This window comes from Megalops cyprinoides, chromosome 6 (genome assembly GCF_013368585.1).
Source record: "Megalops cyprinoides isolate fMegCyp1 chromosome 6, fMegCyp1.pri, whole genome shotgun sequence".
Classification (NCBI taxonomy): Eukaryota; Metazoa; Chordata; class Actinopteri; order Elopiformes; family Megalopidae; genus Megalops; species Megalops cyprinoides.
Genome location: NC_050588.1, coordinates 8,584,158 through 8,609,698, shown reverse-complemented (window position 1 = coordinate 8,609,698; position 25,541 = coordinate 8,584,158). Strand labels below are relative to the sequence as shown.

At 46.8% G+C, this 25,541-nt stretch overlaps 1 protein-coding gene across 2 annotated transcripts in view; it reads right to left on the bottom strand.

Annotated features, from left to right (window-relative positions):
- Nucleotides 1-1,536: 1,536 nt before the first annotated feature.
- LOC118779665 (tyrosine-protein phosphatase non-receptor type 11-like) overlaps nt 1,537-25,541 on the bottom strand; it is a 47,641-nt gene continuing 23,636 nt past the window's right edge. For both annotated transcript variants that reach the window (XM_036531845.1, XM_036531846.1), the window contains 14 exons: nt 13,313-13,507; nt 10,762-10,954; nt 10,032-10,148; nt 9,366-9,479; nt 6,721-6,817; nt 6,177-6,256; nt 5,832-5,987; nt 5,501-5,632; nt 4,884-5,038; nt 4,411-4,478; nt 3,592-3,743; nt 3,091-3,188; nt 2,240-2,358; nt 1,537-1,843 (listed from right to left, as the gene is read on the bottom strand). In XM_036531845.1, coding sequence (XP_036387738.1) covers nt 2,274-2,358; nt 3,091-3,188; nt 3,592-3,743; nt 4,411-4,478; nt 4,884-5,038; nt 5,501-5,632; nt 5,832-5,987; nt 6,177-6,256; nt 6,721-6,817; nt 9,366-9,479; nt 10,032-10,148; nt 10,762-10,954; nt 13,313-13,507 — 1,642 coding nt within the window. In that variant the 3' untranslated portion in view covers nt 1,537-1,843; nt 2,240-2,273. The remainder of the gene's footprint in view (nt 1,844-2,239; nt 2,359-3,090; nt 3,189-3,591; nt 3,744-4,410; nt 4,479-4,883; nt 5,039-5,500; nt 5,633-5,831; nt 5,988-6,176; nt 6,257-6,720; nt 6,818-9,365; nt 9,480-10,031; nt 10,149-10,761; nt 10,955-13,312; nt 13,508-25,541) is intronic.

Here is a 25,541-nt window from a genome sequence, read left to right as displayed (position 1 = left end):
GTAGCATGTATATTAGTATGAGAAACAACCGTGGTGGAAATGGGTTAGAGGTGTCGTGGAGTTCACTGTCAATTTGTGAGGAGTTTTAACATAGTGACAGAAACACCAAGAAGCAAAGACAAAAAGGGTGTTGTTGACCATACACAAACTGCCTGTGTCATCATCCTCTATTTATAGTGTCACGGGTCTGCTCCATTCACTCGCATTTATTTCTTTGTCCTTCTTTCCTGAATAAAGGCTTTGTACCACTTAATATATAACATCTTGACAAAAAAGAGATCTTCTAAAAATACAGTTCAGAAATCTGAATTTATATGCTGCATTAACATAAAAGAGCACCACAAAGTTCACAAGCTGAAGATTAAGATGAATAAAGCAAATGATCAATTGATTCAAGGGAGGTTTCGAAGCAGCAAAGTAGGTCAGGAAAAATTTAATGAACAGACTAAAATGAGCAGAGGATGTTAGGATGAGCCTGTTTTTTAGCTGCTAGCTAAAGTGGAGGGACCCTCACACCACAGCAGTGTAGCTGAGCAGTAGCACATCTTTTCAGGGCCATATGCTCTACAGGCAAAACTGCAATAGCTGACAGAACTGACTAACGGGGCCACAGCATAATCAGATACTCCAGCCTTTCCATCCTAACAAGTCGGGACCTTATACCGCATGCAACAATATGCCTCTTCGCCCGAGCCTCCATACGGCTTTGTTCCGCTCTTTCAAGCAGAAATGGGTTGCTTCGGCAACCTCTGAGATGCTCTCAAAGAGCGGCTTCCTGTTGCTAGCTCTGCACCCTGGGAAGAGAGCTGGCAAAAGCCCAGGGCGTCAGAGCAGCGTGAGAAGATAAGCCCTTCGAGTGACTCTGACAGGAACTCTCAGCCGATGAAGGCTGGGGGCAAGAGAGCGCGGGACAGCAGGCACTGCCACAGTGATGCAACACACATGCACACGCTCACTCACACACATACGCGCACACACACACACACACACACACACAAGCGCACACACACACACACACACACACACACACACACACACACACACACACATGCACACACACACACACACACCAAACAGGACTGGCACCAGAGCTTAATCGGGCATGGAAATTACACATTTACACTTTCATTATATTTTTTTTCTAACATTTCTTCTTTTTTTCAAAACAAAAAAGTGCAAATCGCTGTGCTTCCACCAAACCGTTCTAAGCACGTTTTGGAGGTCTGTCGAGTCCGAGGTCTTTGGTTACAGTAGATGTGTCTAGTACAGGCAAAGCCAACTCACAGGAGCCATGCTTCACCATTTGCTTCCCATAGATACACAATATATACGAGCTATAAGTAAATATCCTTAAATTGTATTTATATAATCACATATATCATTACATTTATCGATTATTAAAACGAAAAGAGAACAGAACAATCCATAAAACCAGTAGTTTGATTAAAGTTAAAGATCATGATCACTGATCTCAGTCCAGTAAAACACAGACAGCTTGTTCCATACACTGCTTTTTTTTTTTTTTTTTTGCTTGTTTGCAGTTGCAGTGGGTCAAGTGGGGGCGGGGTCAGGCTCAACTGAACATTCTGCAGAATAGGCACTTAATTTGTGAACACAAGCCAGTGACAGACAGACAGACAGAAAAAGGGATATCCTGTACAAAGAGAGGTGGCGGTCACCATGCTATGTTGTTAGGGAGATCCTTTCCTTTCCCTGATTGGCCAGTGGGACCCTGCTGTCCTCAGCTCCGGCTGATCTTTGCAGGGGTCCTGAGGTCCAGAGGTCCAGGAGCCCCATCAATCCAGCGGGACGCCATCCAGTGTGCTGAGAAACCATGCCTCCACTGAGAGTGTATGTACACACACACACACACACACACACACAGAGACAAACACACACACACACACACAGGATAATCAGTCACAGATTTTACAAACACAGAAAAAAGGATGATCACTATAGCATGTTTTACTGTACAGCATATTATATGCATATCAGGTAACATACAATAGGCAGAGAGGACTGCCTTAGGACAGAGTGAAACACTGTCCAGATCAGCAACTCTGCTAGAGCTTGAGATGCTAAAGGTATGGACAACAATATTCTCTCGCACCGCAGAGACACGTTTCAGGCAGAGACCTCTCTCTCCACCGCTCCATTGCGGCCCACGGCAACGCCACCGCTGCCAGGAAACGCTGGGCACGGCGGCGTCGGGAAGCACGGCATGCGGGACACTCACCGAGAGGCAGAGAGGAGCGGCTCGCCCATGCGCCTCATCTCCTCGTGTTGCCGCTCCCCGGGGCCTTCGGGTTTTTGATATTCAGGTTCTCGTAGACGCCGGCGGAGTCGTCATTCACCCTGTTTGGCGAGAGAGGAAAGCCGACCGATTTACAAAGCCAAATGACTGAAATGGCCCTAGGATGTCAGCGATTCAAGTCATGTCTCCCAGAATTCCAGAGCATCCCCCGTTTCCTGTTCCATCACCTCGTTATGACACGAGCATAAAGAGATTCTGAAACGCTTTTTGTAGCTGTTTTTAATAATTCAATGGTGCAGTCCGCAGAGTGCAATTTCTGCAAACATTAAAGGAAGAACTATATTATTCCATCTTCTTCCAAAGGCTTTATATTAGATCCAGGAAGGACTGTCTATAAATTGGACTCAGTGGAGACTTGAAGTTTACCCATCAAAGAGCAAGCTTGTTTGTTTGTGTGCATGAGAAAAAGAGAGGGAGTGTGCGTGGGTATGAGCGCATTTGCATTTTTGTTTGTGTGTATGTGTGTGTGAGATAGAGAGGGAGAAAGAGAGAGGAAGAGATGAGGGTGTACATGAGTTTATTTGTGTGTATGTGTGTGTGTGGGTGTGTGACAGAGGGGTAGACAGAGGAGTGATGTGCGCACAGGTGTGTATACGTATGTTTGTGTTTGTGTGTAGGTGTTAGTGAGAATGCGAGTTTGTGTGTGTGTACGTGTGTGCGTGCGTGCGTGCTTGTGTGTGTGAGAGAGAATGTGTTTGTTTATCTGCATGTGCATGTGCTTGTGTATCTGTGTGTCTGCATGTGTATGAGTGTTTGTGTGTGTTGTTACTCACATAGAGGATCGCGAGGTGGCCATGTTGGACTTCACTTTGGCGTTAGGCATCTGCGGGTACTTGATGTTGGAGTACTCTCTCTCCTTCATTTTATTCCTCTGCAAGAGACACACCACAGGGTTCCTATCTCTCCCAGCAAACCCTCGCTCAGCGCTCACTGTATTTCCTGTTTCATCACTCAGAGATTACTCATCTCAAAATAAGATGGCTTGACATTTTCTGATGGATTTTCTTAACTTCAGAGGAAAAAAAAAACAGTTCTCACACAGCTCTCATTTTTCAGAAACATAAGCCTCTTTTTTCCTCTTTTATTTGAAGAAGATTTAAAACAGCAGGAAGACTGTTTTAATGAACTGGAGCCGTGTACGACAACACCCCCGTAATGACAAAACACCAGCGGAGCATAACCGCCCTCTCGCTCTGTGATTGATCGTCTCCGAAACGAGACACTCTGTCTAAGTGGAAACTTCAGGTTCTCTCTGGCATTTGCGGTGCCTGTACCTGCTCCTCCTCCAGCCTCTTCTGCGCCGTGTCAATGTACTGCTGCACCGCCATGTAGATGAACTTGTACTGGGCCTCGGTCTGCACCATGCCCGACCGCTGCCGCCGCACCATCTGGATGGTCTTGGGGATGTCGATGTCGCAGTCCAGCCCTGGGAGACATGGGAGGTACGTGAAGGGATGAGATGGGGGGGTGGTGGGGGTACTGGGGAATGTCTAGATGTTGCTTGCCCATTCTCGATTTGCCGGTCTTTCCGCCCACAATTTTTCCAACACCCCTCCTTCACACTTCTATGGGGAGAGACCCTGATGGATGGCTACTTTCCTTCCTGATCTGCCAAATATACTCTGTTTGCTAAACAGACTTTCAGCTCCATGTGTTTGAAGTTTAAAATAATGTCCCTGGCATTGCTAAAGGTCATAGTGTTCAGTTCTGCTGTGTCCTGACTATTCATAAAGCAGTATGGTCCAAGACTGAACATATAGATGCAACATCAACAGTAAATACGGCTATGCGAAAACAACCACAATAAAACCCAAGATGCCATAAGCATGGAAGTGTGGAGGGCAGAATGAACACAGAGCTAAATATCTGTTCATTAAACAGAATATCACTGGTTCAGCTCCCCATTCAAACAGCTGATGCTGAAGAATGTTGCTGATGGAATTTTAAACACAGGTTACCCTGTATTGCTGAAATCTTCAGAGCACAATGTCTTGGCTGCTAGCGATACAGTGTCTTTGCCTGGTCTCCAGGCCACTAGATCTCCATGCAAGGATAAAATGTAGAATGGGGGTGGAACCTCTCCATGCTCTCACCTTGCCTGTTGATGATGTCGATCAGGATGTCAATCACGATGATGGTGCCTGTCCTCCCAATGCCTGCACTGGAAAAGAGAGAGGAGGATTTGGAGTGGCGTGAGGTTTCAACCTCCATTTCCTGGAGAGCATTACTGGGGCGGTGGTAGGAGGAGCAGAGCTGGGGTAACACCTTCAGCTACTGATCCGAGATTAGTTCTGATGTGTCCTTTTCTAAGAGATCACTATGAGGACTGTGGTAGTGGAGCAGAACTGAGATAGTGCCTTAAACTGCTGCACTGAGACCAGTTATGCTCTGTCCTTCAAGTGAGAGGGCATATGCAGAGTACTGCTGTCACAGACAACCTCTGCCAACAGGCAGCTGAAGAAAAGTCATTTCCACCTTATCCCACCACAACACAAGTGAGGAATATAAGGCCCATATAACTTACTGGAAGGATGAAACCAAGTGGAGAGATGTTCCCGGTTCTTACCTGCAGTGTACCACTATGGGCCCGGTCTCTGGAATAGCGTTCTGGGCTCGGTTCACTTGGTCCAGGAAGCTCAGAACCCCTCCGGGCTCGTTAGGGACCCCGTGGTCCGGCCAGCTCAGGTACTGGTAGTGCCAGATGGACCTTGGCGGTTCGTTCTAGAATCAGAACCAGATGAGAACTCTTCACTGTGGGACTAACACACTAACTGGGCCCCCGATGTTTGCCTGGCTGCGGAACACAGGAATATATTCTGATCTGCCCTGTAAGAACACAGCCAGGCAATCCAGAGTATACTGGATAGCCATAAACAGAGTAAGGAGCCCCAGTGCAGTAAAAGTGTACTAAACACAACCAGAAACGGAGCCAGAAATCCCAGCTGTTGTGAACAACCATATGTGTTGTGAACAAATAGAAATAGAGCCAGGTGTGCTAGCAAAGAGTGAGTATACTCAATGCTGACAAAAACACAAAGCAAGCATTCCCCCCCGACTTCAGTGAAGTGTACTAAACAGACCCAGAACGCCGGGAGTCGCAGCACAATGAACAGAAACAGAAACAGAGCCAAACGCCCCTGCGAACCAAACAGAGGTCACTTTCGCGGAGTGGGGGGCCCTCACCCTGTCCAAGCGCGTGATTTCCAGCTCTCTCAGGACGTAGTCCTGCGCCGGCCGCTCTGCCAGGTTCCTCACACTCACATTCCCAAACTCCTTGGTACAGTCGACGTCCGGCCAGTAGCGCACACACTTGTTCTGGGGGGGGGGAAAGGCTTGAGGTTAAATGTGGAACAGTTACGCACGATTAACAACTGCACACAAACAGCAGTATCTGTGCACACGTCTTTTAGTTGTTCATACTAATGTTAAAGTAAAGTAAACAATCTCCAATTAACTCAAACTGAGCGACTGTTTTTCAGACGAGTGCAGCAACCGAGGGCAACGGAAGCCCTACCCGGCCCCTCTCCATCTCCTTGGTTGTCATGACGATGACGTGCGTGTTCTCCTGGTACACCATCTTCCAGAAGTCGTTGACAGTGTTCTGCAGGCAGCCCTGGGTGGCGATGAAGACCTTGCAGTCCTCCGCCAGGCGGCCTTCCTCATGCCTGCTCTGCGGGGGGAGGAGGGAGAAGGCAAGGGCGCATTTCAGAAAGGGAACCAGCGGGGATGGGGACAAAGGTGGGTCAAACGATGGCGACACCTCCTCCTCCTCACTCGGAACTTGAGATCAGATGCTCTAGTGGTGGCTGGGGGGAGGGGGGGGGGGGATTAGGTGGGTTGTGTTTGGGAGGGCACCCACCCGGATGTAGTTGGCATTGATGTAGTCAGAGCCGGGCACATCTGGGTCAACCTCTCTGAGCTCCACTCGGGTGGTGTCAACTGGGACATGGAGAAATAGGCGTTAGTCACGCTGGACAAGGTATTGCATGCGGTTCCACCCTCCTGCCAAGGCCCATCAATGGGATTTACTCAAAGACATTATGCTTCGCTTGTTAATTTCTTCACCCTGCATAAACCGCTCATGTCCTAATTTGAACTTTTAAATCCTCTGCATATTATATGCACATACTTGATTAACCGCTGTATAATGTTCTTGACGCAGTTCCATCTGTTTGTGTCCTACCTTTCATTTGTTTGTCTGCATCGTTATCTCACACAATCTGTGCTAAATGACAAAGATGTCATCGTCATCAACATTATCATCCCACTACTGTGACAAAATGGAACAATACCAACATCGACGATCATGACAACAGCAATTTCATTGACGACAACGAAAGCGTCCCTCATCGCAGCTACGACCACATCAATGGGGGAGACCAAACGGTAGCGGCGCTACTCACAGGGAAGGATGTTCTTGTATCGGTTCTTGCTCTTGTTCTCTGCCTTCTGTCCCTCCTTCCTGGGGTAGAGCAGCTTACACTCCTGCTGCTGTAGCATCTGGGGAGGAGGAGGGGGAGGCAGAGAGGGAGAGAGCTAAACATGTCAGTTTGTTTTGAGTTTTGCCGTTTCACATTTTGGAAACCTTGTTAAAGATGCCTTAGTGGTGCAAATGTAAAAATGTTAACTAAAATTTGTCAGACAGGTAGTGAATGAGTGAGTGAGAGACAGAAAGAGGGAGAGAGGGAGAGTGAGGGAGCCTGTCATAATTTGAGGGACTGCAAGTAACATAACTGACCAACTGTTTTATTTTATTTAATCTCATTGTAAAAACAATTTGTGCACATTTAAGTTGGTGTGTTTATAATATACTTTTTGTGTTGCAAAATTTGTCTTAGCAGTGTGTGTGTGTGTGTGTGTGTGTGTGTGTGTGTGTGTGTGTGAGAGAGAGAGAGAGAGAGAGAGAGAGAGAGAGAGAGAGAATAAAACCACACTGGGAAAGGTGCTCTGAGGTGCATCTCTATTCCAGCTGTAGTTTGCGTTCAACCTTTGACTAAAGCAAAGAAAAACCTAACAAAAGCTATCAAACAGGAAAAAAAAAACCACCTCAACTCTTGTGGCTAGAGCCGTTATTATTCTCACAGGTGTGCCGGTGTGTGTATGTGTATGTGTCTTGTTCAGCTGACCTGACACCGACCCCTGTAGGATGGCAACATTGTCTGTCTCTCCAAAGGCATTGAGGGGGAATAACGTTGCATTGAAATAACCTCCATTTCTTAACACAGGTGAGTCATGGCAGCTCTACAGCACTGTCAGAAGTGCAGATACCAGTGCGTATTTCTGACTAAATATGCCCACAGGGCTGTAACTGATGTTTCAATATGACAAAACCGGGCAGATACAGAGCAGGAGAAGGTTACTTTCACTCATTCCATTCACGTCACTTGAATCACATAGTAGCGCTCCGATCCGAGGTGATTCACACCAGCTTGTTAGGCAGAGCGCCTTGCGACCGATCGTGCAGCTAACTCCCACATTGTGCCCCACGTTTTCCTCCATTCAAAAATAAGTAGAATGGGGTTCCATACAAGGGAAAACAGCTAAAGACCAGTGCGCACCTGAGTTATTTAGACCGCCTACGCTTGTATGAAACCGCTTATTACATGACAGAAATGACTGTGACCGCTTCTTTCTGAGCCTACAGTTGCAGATCCTACACAGTGCCCCCCTAGTGGCCATGTCATGATGATTCACCGAAATGGTCAGATTAATGTGAATCCAGGCACACGCCTGTCCACTACTTAAACTAGGGCTAGTGTCATGCCCTATCTTTTCCAAAGTCCGTTTCTGAAGATTTGGTGGGGCCACAGGTGAGGCTTTCTGTGCCAGTCTAGGTCTCACTCGTTCATCAGAGCCAAGAGGGAACAGGTGTGCTAAGGGTGGAATAACAGGGCTATGCACTGCTAAATTTTTTTATTTTATTAAAAAAATTATTATTATTTAAAAGTTATTATTATTATTATTAAAAGTTATTGTTTCTGAACAGAAACATGAAACCAAACATGCAGCTAAAGTCTGATTCACATCATACAGTAAATACAAATGCAGCCGAGCAGTGAGGTCATGCTGATCAGGCAGAGCAGTATGTTTGCTTTTAGCGGTTTGACGGCTCAAAACCTGGCCGGGATTCCCAGTTCTGGTCCAGAGGCTGATGTGTGTATGCTGGTTATTTTTAGTTCTGTCCAAGAACGTACTCATTAATTCAGATTGACTGAGCGGTTAATTGAATACAAATTGTCCTAGACATTAATTGTTCTCAGGGCTGGAGCAATTGATCACCTGACCTATTAACTTATTTTATATGCAAAAAGAATTGTGTTAAAAAAAATTGTTTGTGGGTGACTACTTTAAAAATTAATCTGGGGGATCACCTTCTCTTTTGTTTAATTGCTTAATTACATCTCTCACCAAGGACAAAAGGAGGTACTCTCAAGATTGACTATAACAGATGACTTGAAGACAAGCCAAACACAGGTCGATATTCAATGAACAACTCAATCAAGCCTGAGTAATTATGGCTCTTCTGAAAAGCAATTAAAGCCAACACTAATAAATGGGTCTGCGAGACAGAAACTGAGGATCACAGGTCAGCCGCTGTCCTCTAGAGGGCGATCTATGGAAACAGTTTGTGGTCAGCTCCGGCAGGAGAGACACCATCTGTCTGTTCACTGCAGGCACACTGTATATCTGCTGATGCACATATTTTATGACCGTTTCAAATGTAATTATCTGAACCCATGACTAGCCCATCCAGACAACATAAGATCAGTGTGTGCTCTGATAACTGAATGAGCACACAGTTTCAGGTAGCCCAGTGCAGACAGTGATATTTTCTATGGCTTAAAGCAAAGAAACAAACATGTCCCTGTCTCACCTAACGATTGTAACTAATGTGGCTGGCTCTACTTGTTCTTTATCAACATCAGTGAGGTGACTGAGGTACACAGACTCAGTACACTGTGTACTTAGACCTGCATTGCCCTTCAATCTATAACTCTTCCTCCTAGGACAGAGTGTCTTTCCTGCAGTTTCTTCAAGGCGGACACACCTCGAACTCTTCCCAGAATCCCTGCTTGGACTTCTCCGAGCTGTCGGCCACTTTGTTCAGCTCCCGCACCCTGTTTTCAATGTTGGCGGCATTTATCCTGGTGGCGTTGAAGGGCTGGTGTTCAGAAGAGGGAAATAAAAAGATTAAGGCGGGAGGTTTAAGATTAACAGAGCACAGAATTCGAGTTATAAATATGGCAATAAGCTTTTGGAACAAGTTGTCCGCAACCACCATGGAATTGGAATTTTGCAAACATGCAATAAAGTTTGTATGGACACCCATTTTCAAGTAATTAAATTTTTATGAGGGCTTTGAATTAGACATGAAGTGTCTGCTACAGGCTAAAATCCTCAGGGCCAGAAACATCACATGATTTAAATGAACACATGTGGAACAGGGCTTGTAACCCAAAGCTTTAGGGACGGAGTCCCTGCTGGAGGACTAGAATTGTAGCCTTGGGCAACATACTTAACCAGAATTTCCTCAGTATATATCCAGCTAGATAAATGGGTTTGTTGGTGTGTGTGCGTGTGTCTATTGACAAAACAATAGAATTGACAAAATGATCACTTTTCCAATGAACAGGTTTTCTGGTGGCTAAGATGACAGGTGAGGTGAGGTAATCGTGTTTGTGGTCAGAGCTACAGAGGCACACCCAGGTCCCACCTGTTTGAGGTGCACCACTATCCCGCTCTTCTCCACCATTGGGTTTTTCTTGTAGTGCTCCACCAGGTCTGCCAGGGTGTCAAATTTCTCGCCGCCACCCACGTCATACTTCCCCTCCTGTTACACATTATACTTTATCTACTACAAATTTGAACTTGTTGACTCATTACATATTCTAAGACATGGTGAGAATTGATAAAAATGGCCTGGTAGCCCTGAGTGACGAAAGCAACAGTCTTCACCCCTCATATGTAAAACAAAGCAAACACAATGCATTATGGGATAGCCATGGGACATGGTCTCCTCGGCAAAGGATGGAATGCAAAAGGCTTCAGGTTCTTTTCTAGACAAAGAAAATGGAATCCTTGTCAAGTGGATTCATTACATAAACGCCAACAATTTTTATGAGTGCAGCAAACACACCATTATTTCTTGAATTTCTTCATCATGTAAAACATAATTAGCATGGTAATGACTGACTTCAGCACGGACTGTTGCTTGGACACTTTCCCAATTACAAACCCTCCCTTTTGCCCTGACCCACCACTCCCATCCAGTAATAATACAACCAAAGACACCACATGGTCCAGTTTGACCACTGCAATTCCTTTGCATGTAAAATACATTCAAAGCACTGTTGTTCTTGAGTAGCCTGACTACATCCCCTTTTTTGCAGGCATACTCCACCCTGGCCCCTGCCCTCCAAAGTCCCCCATAGTCAGAGTCCTACCTGATTGCGGATCATGACATGGGTGACCTTGGTCTTGCGGTCCACGTTCTCGTGCTTCTCCTCGTTGGTGAGGACGGACAGGACGAAATCGCCCGGCTTGCTCTGGCTCTCCCGCACCAGGAAGCTTCCCGACTTTCCCTTGTCTGTCAGCATCTTCTCCGCATCCCGCCCGGACAGGTGCCCGTGGTACCACCTGGGAGGAAAGCACATGGAGGTGGTGTCACTGTGGGTGATGCTACTCTCATCTCTGCACTAGGAGTCAGCAGCACTGGAATGAGCTTTCAGTTACATTTTATCTACTACAAATCTGAGCTTGTTGACTCATTACACCAATTTAACAGGCACTACCAAACAGAAAAAGAGCCTGCCTTGGTTCTGCCTCAGGAAATTGACCTACATTGCATTGCTGGTATTCAGTTCAGTTAATGACACAATTGCAGGCACAATTACCTGTGTTTTAGATTGAGATGATACATAGTATGAAATATCTTTTCTCACTCCAGTCAGTTCAAGCCATGCTGACTGCAATGACTAAAATGTACCTGCAGGTGGTGGTACAGATAGAATAATACATTTGCTAATTCCATTAAAAACCTCAACGTGCACATTAGAATCTAGGTTTGAAATATAGAACGATATAAGTGGACCCTGGAATTAAGCTGTAATGACATAAAATCACAAAATTAAAAAAAAAATCATTATACTGTGAAAATGTCTTATAATACATATAATATAATTATAATATATATAATATAGCCCTTATTAGAAACGCCAAGTGAGTATTTCCTGAAGTACAATTATGTGTGAAAATGTTAATGTCTTTTATGTTTATAATGCATACAGTATTTTGACATACATTTCAAACAAGCAGTACGGTGTAATATTAAGGAGCATACTTTGTAACCCAGAGGTTGCTAGAGGTTGGATTTCTTCGATTGTTTCATTTAATGTTTTTGACATTCATTATCATAAAATTATCAATAAAATCGTATAATATTCTTTCACAATGACAGTCCTCTTGTACATGACGTGTCCAGGCAACGCACGTCATCTAAAGTAAAAACAGCTTTCACGCAGCCTGGCAAATATTTTTATTTATTTATTTATTTTTACATCAGGGGCATGGGAGCACTCTGATTATGGACTACAAGAGGCACTCTCGGCTCTCAATCCAGTTTAAGCACGCCCTCTTAGTCAGTCATGGTCCCATTGATGGCTGGGCGCCTAGAGTCGCACGAGGAATGTCACGCACTGTCATACAAGATTTAAAAGTAGCCTAACGGGGGAATAATGAAGTAATGAAGCTTCAAGTGCCCCGTTTAGGGATGAGCTGTTGACAATCATGGGGTGCATATGAACCAGTCTTTTCCCGCAGAAGCGATATCTGTTAGTTACACGATCACGGCACCGGCTTTGAATTTACTGGAGCCCTGCGCTGCATGAAAATAAAAAAAAAAACCTGAAACAGGAGCGACGTGTGAGAAAATTTAAGGAACGTCTTAAACGGCAACTTTAATAATTGCACACGGATGCGTTCTCATTTTAAATTGCTTTCTTTGCGATTGCCTTCGGTCGACGTCTAAAAAATGCGAGGCGGGGAAAATAACCTCATCCAGGGGTGTTGAAATATGATGTCCCTAATTTCACCAGGGCAAGATTTATCTGTGCTTTTTAGCTGGCGGGCAAGCGATACGGAATCATACTATAGGGCTTAAGGAGGATTCGTTAGTTGTTTCCCAACCTGATAAAACTCCCCCTGATCGCGAGGAGCTTTTGAGGCTCTGAAACACAGCCGATACCGCTCTTTATTAGCATAGGTCGGTCATGGCAAAGCTGCAGCAAAATCCCACATAGGGTTGTGTCGCAGTCGGATGCACCTCCACCACCACTCTCAGTTCAGTTATACAACAAAACGGAGCATTTCAAACACTCCCTGAACTCTGATGCGAAACTCACTCATGACCATAAAGCTGCCTCCATCGTTTGCAGGTCGTTTGCGTGGCTATGCTTAGCTACCTGTCAGAAGATTAGAAACAATGCAGTAAGTGAAGCTTATGGCTACAGAGGCAGGTGTGTTTGGAGCTGACAGAAGCGACCTTTACTGGAGCCACCGCTAATTCCTACCATCGCTGAAATTCAAAACGTCATATTAGCAGAGTCTGTGAAGCTGACGTTGATTGCTTTCCCACTCTCACGCATTTGCTTCGGCAGAGCTCTGCCTACACCCCTACAGATGACACACGCAAATATTTCCAAACCATTCAAAAAACCCTTGAAGAGTACAAAATAACTGAGTTGGAAATTCTGAAGTGCCTTGGGGCTGATATCCAATACTTGACACTTCACAAGCCAGTTTCCACTGACTGACATGCTTACTAAGCGCAGACTGACTGTTACACCGAATGTAAATCTGACCAGGGCGAGAGGTTGCTGGATTCTGGGTGTAGAAGTCAGCAGCTGACATCCCTTTACATAGTATCTGGGACTGGGTACTGGGTCAGTCTAGGCACTAGGTGGCAGTGTTTCTCATAAACAGTGTAGCCAGCCCTACCTCTCAGATGTGGGGTCCTTGCAGTTTAGCGGGTACTTTAGCTCGATGACGTCGCCGTTTCTCTCACGCAGGAGGTCCTGCTGCTCAGTGTAGTACTGAACCAGCTCTGCCAACGTGGCGAACTTCTCCCCGCCATACAGGTCATAGTAGTCCCCCGAGTTCTGAATCTTGATGTGGGTGACCTCATCGTTCCGCCTGTCCCGGGGGGAAAGAGAATAACATAGGTTCAGAATTGGGCAGCTGGGGGGTCCAGCCAGTGAATGGGGCTGAATCCAGTGGGAGGCATGCAGGAGAACACTGAGACCTTGAAACAGGGATGCTCAACACTCCTACAAATGACATCAGAACCATTGTAACACAACAGCCCATAGGAGGAACTATGGCCCACATTTCCAGCTGTGCAAAAATGCTTTGTCAGGAAAGCATTCAGTCTTGGCTGGTAGTCCCACATGCACTGCCAGCATGCTATAAAACAAGACGTGTTTGCAGGCAAGTCATTCTCCTCACAGTCTCCTGTTTAATTCATGTCCAGTCAGACCTCTTTCTGTGAAGCATGCCATTCTAATTATTACCCAAACAGGTGTTGCAACAGGGATGCATAAGTCAATGTGCAACACGATAAAGAAAATAAAAATGTAAACAAGCTTATCGCTCCGTTTGCCAAGCTGTGTTTTTATAAACCATTTCTTAGAATGAATATTGTAGGTGAGGGAATGAACGCTTAATAACACCAAGTCTTTTTAATAATAAATAGGTTTTCAGATGTGATTCTTTACTGTAACTTGATAACATGATGCTGCCACTGTCAGATGTGGCCCAGTGCTTGCATGTGCCACAGAGGGCCGTAGCTTGGCCACGATCGCCACCTCTGAGCATTTAAAAATGACACAAATATTTTTGATCGCCCCCCTGTGGGGGGCCCAGCTGCCTGTTTTCTGCCTTGTCAGATCAGTGTTGCCACAACGCTGCTGGAACAGACAGGAGCAGCACTCTCAGCAGGTCGCCCCGCCCGTGATGGAAAGAGAACAGTTTGCGGGGCAGGGGGGGAGGAAGAGGCGGCGCCAGTGAGAACGGCACGAGGAAAGAAAACAAGCCGCCAGCCTCCTTCTACACATCGACACCTGCAACCCGTGCTGCCTTTGATCTGATCTAAGGTGACGCCCCGCCCACTCAACTCGATCTATTTTTCCACAAGAGAGGGCGAGGCTGGAGTCACCTGTGCAAGTAGGCGGGGCGTGACGGTTCCGCAAGGCCCGGCGCCCACATGAAAAGGTCATCAGTGATATCAGGCTGAAAAAAAAACAAAAAAGGCAAAAACACACACCTTTTTTTATTGAAATCTCGACCATGCTTGAAGCCGCGCACAACGGTGGCAGATGTCGGAACGCCCACGCAGCCAAACGGGCCTGAGAGCGCTGCAAACCGCGGCCCCACGCGAGGTGCAGAGATCCTATCTGGCTCGCTCAGAAACAGCGCGAGCGTGTGAGCGTTTTCCCGCGGCAAAATACACCTCTGCTTACGACCTGATAGCCAGCAGACAAAGGCGCGGAACCCTCCCGACCTTTCTCCCACTCCTTCTCTCTCTTGTAACACTGCATTCGCCCCTAATTCTGTAATTTCATTACGGGCGTTTCTGTGTGGTTGAGGGAGGATGCCTCGCACCCCCTCTGTGAGTCGGTGATGTCGTTTGCAGAGGCCGTAATGAGATTTCACGGGCGCAGTGGGAGAACGAGGCACCCGGCGGGGCCCGGGTCTCGTAATGGCCGTTTCCCTCTCTCCTTTCGGTCCTTCCGCTCTCCCGAGGGCCCTAGCGGTTGTCGTGGCGACGGCTGTTGGAAATCGTTCAAATGGGAGCCTTGTTGGCAAGGGCCTGCCGTCACTGGCCCTCTGTGGCTCCTAAAAGGCTAAAATGCAGTGCAGATTGTGGCATTGTGTCACTCAAGAACAAGCCCAAATGTGCCTCTGGTGCTGCAATTCAACTTCAAAACATTAAATGGCAGCAATTTTCAGTTTTGAATCCAATGAAAATCTATCCATCTCTCTAGGTTCTGCTGTGGATTTGGCCCACTGTCACCCCAGGGTGGTGAATGGAGGAGGGGTGGGGGTAGAGGGAGGGGGCTGAGCGTCGGGGTTGTTATGTTGAACATTTAAATAATATATGTACATTCTATAACTAACTACATACACATAACAGGACCAAAAGAATTAAACATTAGAGCAAGCTGCACCACTGAAACGATGTTATAAAAAAAAAAAAACACTTCATACACTGTTTAACATTTGAGACCCCCCACACGCCCCTAAATCCCAGAACTCTACTGAACCACTCCTCAGTCCTGCCCACTCATTGGTGGTCTTCCCATCTCAGCAGGTCTGACCCCTTGGTCAGGTGCAGAACCTGAGAGACCACGACTGCCATTGCCTGTGGCTTGCATTTTTACTCGGTTTCATCGCCAGCACCTTCTTGCACGTTTTGCACGAGCTTGAGGGAGGTCTGGGAGCCACAGCTGTGGTGACCGCCGTCGCCGGAACTCTCTGTGCTCCGAAAGGTCCGCCATCCGGAACAGTGCAAGTTCATCGCCTCCTGTCCTACTGCCAAAGCAATGTCCCTCATGAATTGGAAAGCAGACCACACAGTCACCCCTCCCCTATCCCTGCTCGCTCTTGTAACACCTCTCCCCTGCTTCTGGCTCAAAACGTTTCCCGCCCTGTGCTTGTTCACAGAAGAGGCAGACATCTGCAGTCCATTGTGCAACTTAGGGCAGCGAGGAACGGTAATAAAGCTTATTGGGTGGGCTCATTTTGAATTTGTAAAGGTCTGTATGTTCATCTTAAACAACGTAGCTTTAGTTCTCTACTTCAAATACAAGCTACATCACGCCTTCGCGAAAACGGTGACTGCATCAGCAGCATGAGGATGTAAATACAGCAGCTTTGCCGTCTCACAAGACGAACGGAAAAAAAAAGGGAGTGAACGGAAAATAGGCTTTGCTGCTCGGAAAAGATGCATCCAAGTGCGTGCTCCCCCATACAACCAACACTGCCCCTGCCTCCTAAACATGATTCACACAAACAAAATTCAGAAAAAAAAAATCAGATCAGAAAAAACATCATTTGACTGGATTTTTTTAGAATTGCTTGTGTGAATGAGAACTCAAGGTACATCATCTGAAATCCTGCTACTTTACGGCCTTCTGCAGGGCAGGTTTAGCATGCGCTCGGTATGTCAAAATAAAAATTCATTTTTCCTCTGAGTTATATCTCAAATACTTAGTGGCTTCTTCATTTTTTTCCCATATAGAAATCATTAAGGCCCATAGATGTGCAAATGCACAGGACCATGAAGTCAAAACTGCATGCTGTCCACAGCTCACAGGCTACAACTCTCCGTAAGATTCTTCAGAGCACAAGGTTGCTACTATATTTCCGCTGTACAGCTGGAACCAGGCTGACTCAATACGCTCAGGTGGCTGGATTTCCAAGCATCTCATCACTGATCACGCAAAGGCCACGGGCAGAGTTAGCAAACTGTGTACTGTCAGTTAGCTTCTACAGGGGAAAACGAATCACAAGTTATTCGTCAAATTAACAGTACAGTAGTGTAGCTATTAACATGTCTGAAACACGTCAATAATTACTTTTTGTCCTCTTTAGAGATATAAGGTGCAAACAGCTGAAGCTATCCATAGCTAACTTTACACTTAATTACAGTAGCTACAAATAGAATAGTTGTATACTTTCAAATTGCACCAATATGCCAAGGATTAACGCAAAATACAACTGTATTTTGCCCCCATCATCTGGCTCTTGGCCTGTTCTGGCATGGCTTGGCCCTATGGTTCTGTCAGTGACAAAGGAATATCAGAATAGTGTACAGAGCAATGTTCTAAAACGCTGGCCACAGTTTCCACCTTATCTAATTAGGCAGTAGCATGCAGCCCCTCTGCTTCATTGAAACAAATTGCCATAATGTTTTGTTTTGCTATGTCTGCCGTTAATGAGATTAAGCTGTCGCACAGTCTCCAGTTAAATCCACTTGGTGAGGGTCATGGTGAGGTCCTGACAAGCTCCAGTCCTACTGAGGACATCCCTAGTCATAAGTCTTAGTGTCCCACCGTAAAAGCAGACATAATTTGTGAAATCATAGTTTCTGGGAGGAGTTTCTCATGAAGGCATGTTCTCATTCCACACCATAACATTCATTCAAATGAATTTCAATCAGTTACATCTTGGAATCTTTGACTCTTCCCCAAAAATTTGCTTCTCCCCCAAGCCTTCAGTACCATTAAGAGGATATCAAATCATCCAATTAACCAACATTTGAGGTATTGTGTCCAGCTGGTAATGTACAAACCAGTTATAAAAATGAACGTCCCATTTAAAGCTCAACTTGCTAATCCCCTCTAATGTGAATTTTATGCTGTAAAACAAAAGCAATGATAATGTGTAGCACTAGCCCACAGCAATAATTCTACACAGGAACCGCATATTGGATCCAGACACTTTATGCAAGGAAGGAAACAGTTACAGGTGATGGACCCAAGTCACCATCTGGACCGCTCCGCTCCGAAATAAGGACAACCATGGAGGTCTGACTACAAAAAACACAAACAAATCTCTGCCTCTTCCGCTGCTGAAATGCAGCCAGGTTCCCCAGCTCCCTCGTCCTCTCCCACGCCGGATCTAACGCTTCAGGAGCAGAGAGCAGTCCCCCGGACGCGCAGAGAAAACACAGCATTATCGGCCGCTCGCTGCCGATGTCCCACCCTTGGCCGGTCTGTACGTCATGCGCCTCCCATTTTTCGAAGCTGAGAAGCACAGGCCACACAGTCTAGCCCATCTTCCCAGGGGTTTGGGTGTTAAAAAAATGAAACAACAACAAAAAAAAAAAAAGCGTTTAGCGACTCGGCCCCCCGTCCTTCGGCAGAGAGGGGCGAGGTGGGGTCGTGAGGGGTGGATAACGTAATGCTGAGGTAATGACAATACAGTCCCTCTGCGGCCGTTGCAGCGGAGCGTCAAGCCGCGAGCTGCGAGGGGAGACAGCTGCGGCCTCCCTAACGGCCCCTTTCAGCTTTCCCCTCGCACTCTCTTGGAAGAATTACACAGAGAAAACCGCCGGACGCGAAGGAGCGGGGGAGCTCACGTGCACTCGCTTGGTCTCTGCTGGTCGTGTAGCGTGGGCAGCTGTTCATCTGCTGTGCACGGCTGGAGAATGTGAACCGCTCCTGCAGGCTTCAGAAGCTGGGTTTCTGTTGGCTAACGAGTGTCCACCGCGGTGGTCCAAGGGCGCTCCGCAGCGAATGCTCAGAAAGAACAGAGGACTGAAGCACAAAAGCAGGTGGGACAAGGACTGGGGGTGGGCGACAGGGACGCTCCTGGTGGTCCAGTGGCGGAAACCAGGTGCATGGTCTGGTACACCTAACCACCTATGTAGCACAGTAAACATTTTTATTTTCACATTGTAATGCATGCAACGTGCGTTGCTAGAAAAACTAGGATCTCTGCTTTTCAAAAAATATACTCTTAAAACAAAAATTCTGAAACAAGAGAAAAAAATGGCGTTGAAATATGTGTTATTAAAACATGCTGCAGTAATCACCTATGGTTTCCGGTGTTGTAAGCACAGGGGTACTTCAAAGGGACGTTTTAGCATCATGTGGAATTAACCGCATGAGAGCAGAGAAAACACCACAACATGAGAAAATTCCAACTGTGTCATAGCTTCTGGCCTCGAAAAAAAAAAGGTTAAAAAGGAAACACTTTAGATCAGTTAAAGTCAATCTATCTGACGCTTGCGATAGGTGTGAATTAACGAGGACCACAGCAACCATTCCGGATCGGCAGTACGACATTTACAGTCCTTTTTACAAGAGGTGAGGCCCTCTTATGAAACTCCGGGGCTTCCCTTCCCAGCCTGCACTACAGCTCTCCGGCGACTCAGCGGTCGGGGCGGGGGGGGGAGTGGGGGCTCTGTGGCCGTCAGCCTGCATACCTGTGGTCCGGTGGAGCACGCGGGGCTGAGGTCTGGATCGAATTACATGGCACGCGGCGAGACCTCGCCGCAAAGCCACAAGAAGGCGAGTCTGAGCTCTGTGTGGTCCCCCTCCCTTTATAGCCAAAATTACACCCCCCCCCCCCCCCCCCCCCCCCACCCGCCCCCTACACCACAGCCCTGCTGCCACTCTAGTGCCCCGTTCTGCCGCCGGCTGAAAGCTATTAGAGCCTGCTGCTGCCAGTGGTGCTGCAGGCGAGGAGTCCACACTGTGCCCCTCCAGCTCAACAACAGGGTACAAGGAGGGGGACCATCTGTCTGTTTCTGTACCTGCTGTCCACTCAAACAGCTGGAGTATACATTTTAGAAAAATAAGATGCCATGTGTGAATATTTGACACCCCTCCCAAATGATCGCTTGCCCCCTGTACCTCCTACTGCTGTATGCTGCTCCAGTTTAAATCATAAGAAAGAAATTTTTAAAAGGGGCTGCTTATGCTCGCCTGCATGCATACCAATGGCAGAATAAAACAACTTTGTATTTATTTGTTAGTCAAGCAAGGGCTGTGGACAGGCCCTTTACTGCCCCTTTCTGAATCAGCTGCGAAACTAATTTTAATCTGCAGTGCCTGTTGTTGCATCCTGATGCAAGTCATCCATTAATGTAATTATTAAAATATCTGTAAAAAATTAAAATGACAGCAAATTCCAACTGGTCCCTGCCCAAAAATTGGGCATGCCCAATGCTGATCCTGTTGGATTCTTGTCTAGCAGATTTGACAGCACTGATTGGATAAAGGATTGCTAGATTTAAGCATGATTACCCTCATTTTATAGTTTTTTCCCCCCATAACTGTTGCCCACTTATCAAATTGTAGTCTCGTAGGAACTTATTTTGATACATATAAAATATATTTCCTTTTTTGTTTTTCATTAACCCTGTGTCTAACCAGGAGATTAATGGACAGTTAGTTAATATTTGACAGTTGACAGTTGACAGACAATTAGTTAAGAGTGCAGACAAAAAGACAGACTGGGTGGAAGGAATGTTACGGTCTTAGTAGCAGATGATCAGATTGTCTTATTAACAAAGAAACCAGGGTTTCCACAATGGTTCTGTGCAAACACTGCAGCAGGACGTTGAGTGATCACGGTGTGTCAGGTACTGTCTTCAGCAGAAGAGGGCACCTCCTCAGGCACAGTCTCCCCATTATTATACTGACATGCTGCTTTTTACTTCCGGTCCCCTAAACACCTCAATGATCGACCTTCTTGTTTGTTTAGGAGGTCCCGAATCCAGGCGTTAACCGGGCCAAGCCCAGCTCAGCTTAAAAAGGCCAAAGCATTCCTGTGCACACGTCAGCCCTTATGTGGAAACGCAACGGGGCGAGCCAGGCCAGCTTCAAAAGCAGGGAGCTTTATATGGGTTAAACGGCGGTCCGTCTCCGCACGTGCGGCGGCGCTCGACCCCCGCGTGCTCCACAGGGGCGTGAACGCTCTGCCTCAGCATGCCGTGTCCCGGGACATTCTGTGCCGGGGAGGCGATGGTGACGGGCGCTCAGCTGGCCTGGAGGGAGCTGCGCGCGAGCCAGCGGGGCCCGCTGCCAGGTCAGCCGATCGCGGGCCAGGCATTCTCCCAGCATCATGCCCCCCTCTCCCCTCCCCTGCCCTCCCCTCCCCGCCACACTCCACCCTCCGCACCAATTCCTGGGATAATCGCCACTGGGGTTCAGTGTCAGCCTCACAAAGCATGTAATCAGGGTTTAAACACGCTGGACGTCAAAATAGCCAGCAGTTGATCGAAATTTTTGAACAAAGATCACGTGGACGTCCCTTTTCTCTCTCTCTGAACCTACTGCAGCCAAGCTGTAGCAGTGTCCCTTCCTCTGAACCCAGAGCTATGAAGCAGTGACCGAGCGCTACGCAAGGCCGGGCCACGGTGTGACAGTTTTGGTCCGAGGTACGCCGAGCGGCTCCTGAAAAACAAATCTCCTTGCAAAATGCGGAGTGAGGATGGTTGGATCAGCCTTGTCCGTGCTGAGGCAGTGCGCTGGTGACATGCCCAGGAATGAATAAAGGGGGGGGGGGGAGAGAAACAGATGGGCTGGGAGGGACGGCAGTGGGTGAGCTCGCCGAGATTCGCAGGCGTGGCGCGCCCCGGGGGGCCGTCGAGGTGATTTAATGTGGACCTGTCTTCGGGGGGGGAGGGGGATAGGCAGGGTAGTGGGGCTCTGGTGCGGTGCAGCCCCCAGGCCCCGTGTTCTTGGAAGCACTCCCCCTGAAAAGCTACACCGGCTTTTAAAAATACAGATATCCCGTTGCTGTCATCGCTGCGGTATCTGGGGCGTAATTTCCTCGGCCCGGGGGCCCCTCTTCATGGAAAGCACGGAGGCGTATCCTTGTCTGCCCCGCATTCCCAGCTGCAGAGCCGGCCACTGGGAGGGGGGCAGAATTTGGACACGAGACGGGTGGCAGGGTATACCTGCTGACCCTATAAAAAGCCTCTCAAATCATCCAGCAACAGAAAGGGAAACTGACCTATTTATACTCACTACAATGCTATTCATCTGAAGATGAGAACGCAAGTGACCATCGATATGATCTATTTACAGTATATCTTGATGTATATATATATCTTTCCTGCTCTTTAATAAGTTTAAATCAACATAATCTTTAATTCAGACCTAACATGCAACTCCATGTGTGGTTTTCGATTGTCATAGTCAGTTCATCATTCATAGGAATTTTCAGAAAACTCCTGCTAGAAAAACTTAGTAGTGGGGTTATAGTTATGGGCATCTCATCCATGGGCAAGAGGCCAAGATCCCTTTGGGCAAGACCAACTTTTTGGACAGATCTACCTGTCTGCAGACCCTCTTCACTAAAATACTGGCACACTTGGTATGGGAACTACCCAAAAATTTAGGAATTTCAAACCAGATTTGAACGCATGTGATAGGTAAGATATCACATGTAAGTATCCTTCAAGCAAGCATAAACCTTAGCACATGCTTCTCATGGAGTGGTCACTCTTTGGTTAAGTTTGGTTAATGATTGAAAGTTCTCTGTATCTTGGCTTTAACTTTGATAACTCTGATACAATTAAATGGTTAAATGCAAAACAGTGACACCTTGTATGTGCATGTATCTACGAGAAGTCAGAAGAACTGATGGTTCTGCTCTGGCACAACAAGACGTGTGTGCTGGTGCTACCTTGACTGTATGGGGGAGGGGAGTGGAGGGCAGTGGGTGTGTGGTTTCACTGTTGCCTAGAGACGGTATCTGTCCTGACTGGCCCGGTGCAAGGGCAGGGGACGATAAGCTACTAAATCTGACTTTGTCATTCCGGTCATTCTCAGACACCCCACACTCGCCTCGCTTTAATTCCACACCGCCCGCCCCCCCTCCCTCACCACCACCCCCCCCGGACCCACCACACCTCAGCCCACCCACATAGCGGACCCCTCCCCTGGCCGTACGCGGAACACGCTCCACATTCCAAGAATATGCATCCAGAGCTGACACACGACATGTGAGATTTCTACTGACTAAGGCTCCCGATACACCGCTCACATCACAGGGCCGGCCTGCTCTCTTCCCTGAGCGGAACGGAACGGAACAAAACGAGCTTTACGATTCCCCCTAAGTAAATTAGTCAGTTGTTGGAACCAACCAAAGATTACAGTGTTCCATACAATGGCTGTGCACATTTTCACATATGTTTAACCTCCTTCATCAAACTTCCAGTATTGTTAGAGACCCATAATCCCCTTCGCTTCCTTACACCTGCTGTGTCCCCTTTACTGCCAATCATATTTTGTCATATTTTGATCTGCATTCAAAAATCAACACCACCTGCCCTCTCACCAACACTCCTTCTTTCAAAGGAATCACATTTGATGATGATAATGATGATGATGATGATAGTAATAATAACTGAGCTGTTAATGTTATTTACAACCGTCGTTTGTGATAAGATGCTTCCTCTCTGTATTTGTCATATTAGCCCAAGCATACACTGTAATTGCTGTGTAGGCTTAGGTTCGTTCCTTGTTCAAATATTTGCTTGCAGAAGCTTCAAAGTTGCCAGGGTAAACCTACTCCAGATGAAAATTATCAGTTATTATCCTATTATCAATGAATAGAACATCTTACGTGTGTCTGTGTGTACATATACTGTATATGTATGTACATATACATATATAGATTAGAAAGAGAAAGACACAGGATAATATGATGCTGTTTTGGTTTTTTAATTTTCCCAGTGTATACCAGTTTTCAGTTTTCTCAATGCATACAGTGAGACTTTTATGACTTGGTATAAATTCGTACTGGACGTTTTAATAGAAGGGGTACACACACAAGTCTCATCTGTTGTACTATGAGGACAAAATACTACATGCTACTTGAAGCTAAGTGGGAGCTTCTTCTTTGACTTGTAAGAATGCCCCATGGCTAAAACTACCCTCTTGTAGTCTTTGCATGCATAGTGAATGAGGAGAGAGCGAGAGAGCGAGAGAGAGAGATGGGGGGGTGATCTCAACTCTACAGCGAAACAAAACCCCAGGGGGAGCACGAGCTGGTTCTTTTGGCCACAGTCAGCAAGCCCATTTCTGACTCCAACAGAGCCTATGGCCTTCCAAGCTGCCCTCTTCGAAGCCCCAGAAAAGCCAGCTTCGACTGCGTTCTCCTCTGAGGAAACAGACGTATAGATGGATTACCACGGCACAGATGTCAGCCGCAGCACTGACTCAGCACGCCTGACTCCTGCCATGGTGAAGCTGTCGGGCTGCTGTGCAGGGCACGCCTCAGACACAACAGCAAGGGGGCCAGGCATCATCTGCTTGAGTGACACACGCAGAAAAGCTGAACCCAGATCAGCCCGATCTTCCCCTTTTTGAAAACTCACATGGAGAATCTCAGCGGCGGCGCATATGCTTTTTCCGCTGCATCTCAGGTCGGCTATTTCTGGGTTTCTTTTTCTGCACTTCCTGCGCGTTTCTTTTATGTGCGTGCAACGGTTATTTTAGTAGAGTGAGCATTTGGATTGACCAAGCGTGCCTTTCGAATGAACAATCTAGAAGAGGCTGTCAAACGGGATTCCAGGATGGCCACGTTTTGCCTCCAAGCTCTGCTCTCGATACTTAATTAGGCAAACCATCTATTCAGTTTGACGGTTTTTGCCTTTCTATGCATGACAAATCACCACTGAGGACCGCCCTGCCATACACTCCAGAAGTATCTTACTGAAAGTGGGAATAAGTATTAAAGTGTAACGTGTGTGTAACTGGAATAGCAGCTGGCACAGCACCTACCTCAGGCGCCCTTGACAATTGAAACAGCCCTAACCTAAAATTGAATCATTTCTTCTTCGTTCCACAGTCAGGCACAGCGCCCAGCATCATCCAAATGCATCCACAGCATTTCAAGATGCCCTATTCCTAAACAAAAAAAAAAAATATGTGGGGGGTGGTCACGTGACCTCTGTCCCAAACTACTGGGGCAGAAAAACCTCACTGCACCAGTTAAACCATGGGAACTGGTTGGACCAAAAGGCAGCACCTAACTGCCACCCAGGGACTGAGTTTGCCAACCCAGTCGAAGCATGTCGGTTTAAAGAGACATGCATCATGGAAGGTTGCAGGAGCGGTGCTCCAGCAGTGTCGGACTGAAATGTACTTAATCTGAGGCAACACTGACAGGCCCGGTGCCAGGAGAAAATACAGAGGGATGCAACCCATGGGGGGGGGGGGGGGCACAAAAAGTCATATCTTAAAAAAGGTAATAAATACTATGTAGAAATCGGGATACAAGGAGACTGAGGTCCATCTGGGGGTGCAACCCTAAAGACCCTCATAGTGCTGGGCCTGAACACTGATACTTTATTGATTTTTATGCCTTAAAATGGATGCCATTTACCTTAGACACACATGAACTATAATGTGCCTCGCTATCAGGATTATTACAGCATAATTAGGTAATAAAAAGCAGCTGTGTTTACAGTCCGTTATGCATGACGAATTACAACATGATTCCATTTTTGGCTGCTCTATATGCACATAATTTAGTGGACATCGGTACTTATATTAATATTATTATATTGACATACTATAAAAAATACAATGACTCAAAAAAACTACATCGTTCAGCATAATCAAAATCATCAACATGCACTTTTGCAGTCTTCTTTTTATGAAGGGTAGGCTACACGTTAAACATTGATATCAGCAGAGCTAAG